Source organism: Morone saxatilis, unplaced genomic scaffold (assembly GCF_004916995.1).
Source record: "Morone saxatilis isolate NCDOM2014 unplaced genomic scaffold, NCSU_SB_2.0 Contig11, whole genome shotgun sequence".
Lineage (NCBI taxonomy): Eukaryota > Metazoa > Chordata > Actinopteri > Moronidae > Morone > Morone saxatilis.
Genome location: NW_023339663.1, coordinates 29,383,034 through 29,391,045, shown reverse-complemented (window position 1 = coordinate 29,391,045; position 8,012 = coordinate 29,383,034). Strand labels below are relative to the sequence as shown.

Below are 8,012 nucleotides of genomic sequence, written 5' to 3'. Positions count from 1 at the left end.
TTGCTATAACTATATCGATATATGCGATATGGTCTAATTCCATATCACATTTAAAAATATATCGATATATTTGTTATATCGATATATCGCCCAGCCCTAATGAGCACCAATATATATTGTGCATCCCTAACTTTTTTCTAATAATGCCGAATAGTGACAACTACTTTAAACCACATTCACAGACATGCTACAGTGCATTGTGTGAAATGAATTAATTCAACTGGAATTGATTTGATGAATTGCAAAGGCAGTTGACTCAGGCCATATTAAAATGATGAACTGCATTCTTTGAATAATTATCAAGCTCATTAGAAACAAAGTGATGACAGCAAGATGGTTACGGTCCATTTGTTAAACTTCATTTACTGAGGTTATACTGCCTATCTGGAGGCAAGAAACGAAGTGATTGTATTATGATACATATAGCCTACATTCAAACTGAACTGATGTTCATGCTGTTCGCTGTTCAAACCCGTCCTAGTGAGTTCATGTGAGCAGAATCACCCTCAAACACTCAGCACTGGGAGAACATCACGCCACACTCTATTTAAACATTTAACAATTTACACTTTCTTTGTTTCACCGGACACACACATAACGCTGACAGCTTCACAACACACTTGCTACTTATTAACATCGATTTTAAGCACATCGGCAAACATTTAAACCACTAATTATCACGTTTTTCAATTCAATCCCCAAACTTTTAGAACTGATTCATACAATTCTTCACTGCCCACCGAGTGAGTAACCCTAACACCAGGGACATGGATACTCACAGTTCAGTTCTTCATTTAATACGCGTTACTTTGTATCGCGGTGGATAGATGCCGGGTTGCAGATTGCTTTTAAGGGGATTTTTTTAGTTATGTTCGGACCGGTGTGTACCTCAGGCCAATAGGAAATGCCACAACGTTATTACACTGGCAGGTTTTTAAATAGGGGTTCGCTCTGTCAGTGAAATACCGGGCGAATAAACCCTTTCTGTGCAATAAGGAATCAACAGGCGAGGAACAGAGAAATACACGAGTGATGCCGTCAGCCTGCTTCCCTTTTTGGACAACGAATGTTAAAATGCCTCCGGGGTTAACACACAGCATATGAAGGGCAATGCTGTAGGGCAACGATATGCAAAATAACCTTTTGTATCACAGTGAGGAAAGCAACGGGTCGGCTAAATGAACGCATTAGCTTAGCTTCACCGACAGACACAGGAGCATAAATGCGACACCAAAGCGGCGTTAATGCATGTCATTTCACAGCAAACAAGTCGTTTTTACATTCGGGCGTATAAGCTGGTCGCAAAGCCGTGAAGAATAGCGGCGTTGTGGACGGCGGCTCGGTGGGGGAAGGGGGATGGATGCTGGAGCCAGGCTTCGGCGGCCTGTCGTCGCTTCAGCCCTCTTCAGCAACAGTCTAAACGAAACCCTGCTTTGTTTTTCCTATATTCTAGGTAACATAAGCGCAGCATTCACTTTCCACCAACACACTGCACACCGACTTACCGGACGGGTTGACTGCGGCGGGAGTTGCCATGTTTCCTCAGCGGAGAAAAAAATAACAAAACGGCAGCGATGGAGATGACGCACAATACGGCTGAGAGCGCCCGTGAGAGACGGTGTAAACTCCGCGGGATTGGCACGCGAGGCTCGGTCCGACCAACCGCCTCACATCCGTTAGCACGCGGAGGAAACCTAATCTGGATTCAGACGACCAACAAAAGCCTGTTTCTGAGCAGAATATGTATATGTGGTGTGTGTTTAATGAAAATGTTCCCCAAGAGCAGACTTAATAAAATGCAAGATGTCTGAATGGTAGCACCGCGAGATTTTAGGGTTGCTTGAATAAATTAATGTTATACAGGGTGACTGGTGCAGTGATGAATGTAATGTAAACATGGCGCTGTGCATGTAACGATGCTGATTTAAGTTTAGTCTGCCTGTTTATGAAGTTGTTTGGGTTAAGATATGTTCACTTTCTAATATGGTATATACTCCTGCCACTAAAAGCTGCCCAGTTGCTGTGTCTTTACTGGTGAGATACTGGGGTAGTCAACAGTGTCTCACCCTGAGCTCTAATAATGCACGCAGTTTGCTAAACAGACAGTCTCTACCTGTAAATAAAAACATGTTACAATATGTGTGCATAACAGTTTCCTTTTGGAAGCACTTTATGTAAAGTCACAGTTTATAAAGGGGTTATGACTGTACTGCAGATTGACAATCTACTATATATAACTGAATCCTCATTATTGGTGCATTATGCAGAACCTTAATGTTGGAACAGGTCGAGGTGGAACTGATTTTATTTCACTGTCAAATAAATGTGGAGGTAAAGAGCAGTATCTCCTTGTGTAGCAGAGCAGAATTACAGAGGGATATGCTCAAGGGCAAGTTTACTTGACTAAATGTAATCAATTATTTAATTTAATTAATTAATTACATTTCACTGTGATTTCACCTTATATGATTACATGTGACAAATAAACTGATGTTTGCCTTCCATCACTGGGCTTTTATTCATTGCTAATACAGCATTAAAACAATAATAATAACAGCAACTTTTGATTGCCAGGTTGTAAGAAATCTCTCTGGATGATGTTTAAACCTTTTATCCGGGATACTGCAGTTATAAAGGGTGGTAAATAAAAACTTCCTAATAAGCCATTAAGCCTGCAGTTGTACATGTTACTAACTGTAAATAAATTGATTTTGGTCCAGATTTTTCACAGGATTTTTTCAGAAGTGGTCCATCAGAGGGTCCACCAGAAGAATCAAAGAGCTAAAAAGCAGTGTGTGTCCTTGTGGAGGATAAACAGAGGAATACAGCATTAGTAAATTATCTATTAACCGTCTATAAATTATTTACAACTTACAACGCCTTAAAGGATGGCTTATTAGAAAGTGAGTTTGACCATCTTGAAAAAAGCCAAAATAATAATCATTTTCTTTTTTAACTACCTATTTTTGTTCTTTGCTTTGTGCTTTACCTATATGTTGATACTGTAATATTCTAGTACAATATTGATATTGTTTTCTTTTTTATTCAGTTCCTTATCTATACTACACTTTAAAGTTAACCACGCCCAGATTTTTCTTAAAGCACCAAACAGCACCCCCAGTTACAAAATGTCCTCCCAGCCATGGCCAGATGAACCTGCTGGGGGGCCATGTGGCAAAAATGAGTTGCTGGGCCTCTAGTAATCCTCTGCTCCTCCCACTCTTTGTGCAGTGCGTACAATGTGTTTTCTATGTTGGAATACTATCTTGCTTCAGTTCTGATGTGTAGAAATTTGATTGAGCAAATCCATTCAGGAATGCGCAACATACACGCACATTAGATCATTTATGAGGTAATAAAACAGGGCCCAACTTCAATTCAGCTGATAGTTAGCTCTAGAGCTGCATATTGCCACACACATTTACAATTGAATTAGTGCTAATTAATGAGCCTTTAAAGTTGGTTGAGGGGTGAAGGTAGAAAGCAAGGGACCTTTTAACTCTTTATCAGTACAGGTTCTTTATTTTCCCTTTTTCTTTACAGCAGTAGATTAGTGCAGCGTATTTATTTTTTTAAATGAAAAATAACCATACAATACCACTGTACAATCACTGTGGCCAACTCGCCAACAGCATCTGAAACCTGGGAGAAGCTCCAACTCCTGCTTATATTGCCAGTAGCTCCTCCTACCCCAGGAAATAACAATTAGTAAATCAATTAACTTATAGCAGAAATCTATCCAACACCCAATAGATCATTCTTATAAGTTAACAGTGGAAAAACAGTGGTCCAAACCTGAAGATGTGACAAGTGCAGTCTGGAGGAGAGATAAGAAACACATAAAATTGATCAAAGAAAGATGTAAAAAAAAAAAAAAACATTTCAATCTTTTTTCAAGGTCTGTATCTGTGTGACTGTACACCAATGCACAACATAACACAATTCCATTTAACAGGTTCAACCCTTAAGCTTTGCTAATTATAGAACCCCAGACACCTATATGGTAGGTAAAAATGACATGGTGGACAAGCACTATATGCTGTGTCTTAATTAAGTTACAGTATAGTTATAGTGAGGTCACGGTGCATCCCTGTGACAGAGCTGTTTTTATCTACAAACAGCTTCTGTGGAGTTCGCCATGTTGAACCGCCATTTTTCTACAGTAGCCCAGAACGGACAAACCAAACACTTGCTCAACAAAGGATCATTTGCGATTTTCGCAGCCACCTTAGTTTCCCTCTCGTGCTTGGAAAGGAAGGGTGAAGCGAGGGAGTTGCAATCTGCAACTACACTGCTAGGTGCCACTAAATCCTACACACTGGTCCTTTGAACAAGAGGAAAATCATACTACATTACATCTGTTTTCTGCAGATTAGCATACATTTGGTTCTATAGTGTTCAGCTGCAGGATTCACAAAATAAACTGCAGTGTGTTTGTTCATTGTAAAGGAGGAACAACAGGGCAAGTTGATGTAAAAAATGTTAATATAGTTTTTGGACCACAATGGAGCTCTATGGCACAGAGGAATGAAGCTGTAGTAAAAGTTCAGTCAACATATAGACCTGTAGTTCATTTCTCACACATAATTTCTTTGCTGTCATTATCTGTGGCTGTCAATCAGCTGTTCTCATCAGTTGGTTACATCTATTCAATAGCACAGCGACTCTATGGTCTTGCTGCTATCTTTTTACAGATCATACTCTCCCTATCTCCTTAGTTCATTCATTCTGCTCTGAGTCCCCATCACCGCCCAGTCTTCGCACATTCATCAGCTTCATTATTTCATCAGCCTGTTCAGGACAGACGCCTCCCTGTCCCAAAAATCTCCCTGTAGAGTCTAAGCATCTTTTTGTCAAGACTTAATCACATATCATGTTATAATAAACAATTATCTTTACTTCATTAACATGTCTCTCCGGATTGAAATACACACAACATTTGTTAGTAGGATCAGTTCATTGATTGTTTACGTCTTTTCATGGGATTTGCTAAGAGTAAGAAAAATATTTCCAGACTTATCCTTTAATCAGGTTTAAACTTTACCTTAATGAAACCTAAGCTTTGTCTAAACTAAAAATATCATTCCAAATATCTCTGTGTAGAAGTAAAGATTCTCAACATGGGATTTATTGTCTTTTTCAACTGTGTAAGTACAGGACCACACACACGTTTCACTGAGTTAAGCAGAAATGATGCCTTACGCACTTGCTGCATCTTTCTCGTGAACACGGCTGCACACACAGCGAGTGAGAGTGGAGAAGGAGCAGGGATGTGTGCAGCACTCTGCTCCTGCTCTGTTTGTGGGGCTCTGTATGCAGAGAGGGGATGCAGCAGCCACCAGTCACCCCCCACTCTCCATCCATTTGCCCCCTTCCTCCCATCTGCCCTCCCAGTCTCCAGCTTTCCATTAACTTGCCACCCTCCCTCGACTCCTCACCTGCCTCCCTCTCCTCCCTCTCTTTCATAGCGGTTCCTCAGTGCGGACCAGGAGCCGTCCTACCTTCAGCAGCCGTGCAGGATGTGAGGGAAGCAGGTAAGGAGCCCTCAGATTCTTCTCTCTCTCTGGCTGGTGCTCTTCTTTCTCTGCACTGCACAGGCAACAGTTCTCTGTTTGTCAGTGCATAGTGTGATACAGGCTGTGCTGGATCATTACAGTCATTGATATTCTGAAGTGTCTGTGTGGGGATTTTCTAGCAGATATCTAAGAGGCTTTGACAAGTGTGTATAATGTTCAGATGTGCTTCGAGGTTATTAGATTTGTGCAGTTGAGTGGAATTAATAGCAACTGTAACTGTAATTGTAATTGTACTCTTCTGGGCTGGACTGGCAAATCCTTGACTGGATCAGACAATTGTTAGAAAAGAGGGAGGTGATGATTTCACAGAGGTATCTTCAGGCAACTTTCTGCTGATTGCTCAGTGCCAGTGGGACAACAGAAACACATCACTGTATATGCTCAAATTAGAGTAATTAGCCTGCTTAATAAATAATAAATGTTCTAAATTCAGTTAGTGCTGGTGCTAATGATTATATTTTATTATTATTATTTTCTTAAAATTCATTGATTGTCATTAACTATGAAAACGACAAAGAGTTTTCTGATCTAATGCATTATCACTAATATTTGCCCATTTGGTGGCAGTGGAACAACACTGACACATTATCAGCTTATAAAGTTATGGTGAATGTGTGAGCAAACAGTTGCCTATTGAGACATCCAGCAGACACAGAGCGACATTAGCATTCATTCATTCATTCATTCATTCAGAGTCATGTTTGTGTCGTGACGAGTTTCTGTCTTGAAACTTTCTAGTTGTAAAGGCTGATGACAGCGCTGAGCACTGGCGCCAGAATAAAGGGGACAAGGAGACTTTTTCTCCCCCCACTTTCAAGTATTATAGTAATCTGAGTTTACCAATACGTCCACAGTTGTCATTAATGTCTTTCAGAGGCTGTGGCAGTTTTAAAGCTAGAGTGAAGATGCCATACCAACCATGTCATGCTAGCTTGTTGGGACGGAGGCAAAATAACACTCCAAGGTTAGACAACATTTTTGTGATGGACAAACTGGCATGGCTATTTTCACAGAGATCCCTTGACCTCTGACCTCAAGATATCTGAATGAAAATGGGCTCTATAGGTACCCACGAGTCTCCCCTTTACAAACAATCCCACTTTCTGCTAAACCCATGCAGTTCTTTGTATGTATAAAATGAGCTATTGTGACCTCTAGGATAATCACAGTGTAATGAAACTGTACAACCACAAGCTCCAAAGGGTTATGGGTTTCCTAGCTATTTTGACGCCACTGATTTCTCACCATATTTTAGCTGAACAAAAATGAAAAGAACTTGACTAGCATATTACATCATCCAAAGCTGAATGTCCCCCCACTTCGAAACTCATCCTGGCACCACTGGTGCTGTGACTTGACCTAAAGTTGGTTCAGCAAAATATAAAAGAAATGACGCAAAGACCCACATTTTAGATGACAAAATGTAAAAAGTATTCAGTGTGTAATGGCTAAACATTTTTACAACTCGAAAATATAAGAATCACTTTTCTCCAGGGAGCCACTGGAGAGGGACTAAAGAGCTGCATGTGGATCCAGAGTTGCAGGTTGTCTATCCCTGAACTAGATCCTGATGAAAAAATGTACATTCCACAGGATGGCTGGAGTGAAAGATGACTGAAGCAACTGTAGCAACAGAGCCAATTTTGAATGTCAGAGTTTGAATTCAACTGTTTTATCATTGCAGTGTCTGCACTTTAGTTTCTCCCTCTGTGCGTCATCATTAAATATCCTTTTACATATCCCACTACATTATCTGCTTCATTTAAAGCCTTTTTTAAAAGGAAACGTGCTGGCTTTAGAAGGCTTAGAAAAGTGCATACAGACTGAGTGAAGACAGTTTATCTGTTGCCATTCTAACAGCTCACTGCTTTACCACTTTATTTCAGTTCATAATGATTAATGTACTAGTTCAAGTAAAGGTCGATCCTGACCTCAAACAAGACATGCAATGCAGTGTGTCTTTTCTTGTTTGTGTTTGGTACAGAGATAAAGCACAAAGCAATAATGGAAGTCATCATTCAGAGCTGTGAAGGATGCTTGGAAGTCTGTTCACTACGTGGTCAATGTCGATGTGAGAACAGTGTTTTTTAATGTCATTAAAGTTAAACCAATACTTGTTTGCCAGTGTATGGTATCAGTTTGTAAAGCCACAGTAGCAGCCCAAAGAGCGTAGATCTCTCTATCTTAAAGCAATGGTTAGGGTTAGGTTACGATGCTCTCCATCAGCATTCCCCGCTCCCATTCCAGGCCTGAAAACTCAGTGTTCTGAGCACCCAATGGCATCCAGGGCAATACAGCTAAGCTAACTAGCTAACAGCAGTTACTTTACTGTCCATCAGGAAACTCTGTAAATCACAGAGTTGAGGCAAAGCAGCTCAGAGGGAAAACCAGAAAACATTTTCTCCATAAAATATGATCCAGTTTCACCAAAATTCA

At 40.4% G+C, this 8,012-nt stretch overlaps 1 protein-coding gene across 2 annotated transcripts in view; it reads right to left on the bottom strand.

Moving 5' to 3' along the window:
- The window catches only part of arnt2 (aryl-hydrocarbon receptor nuclear translocator 2), a gene marked incomplete in the record, with an annotated part of 69,084 nt that extends 67,263 nt beyond the window's left edge, over positions 1-1,821 (bottom strand). For both annotated transcript variants that reach the window (XM_035651728.1, XM_035651729.1), the window contains 1 exon segment: positions 1,506-1,821. In XM_035651728.1, the coding sequence (XP_035507621.1) occupies positions 1,506-1,536 (31 nt within the window).
- Positions 1,822-8,012: the final 6,191 nt, after the last annotated feature.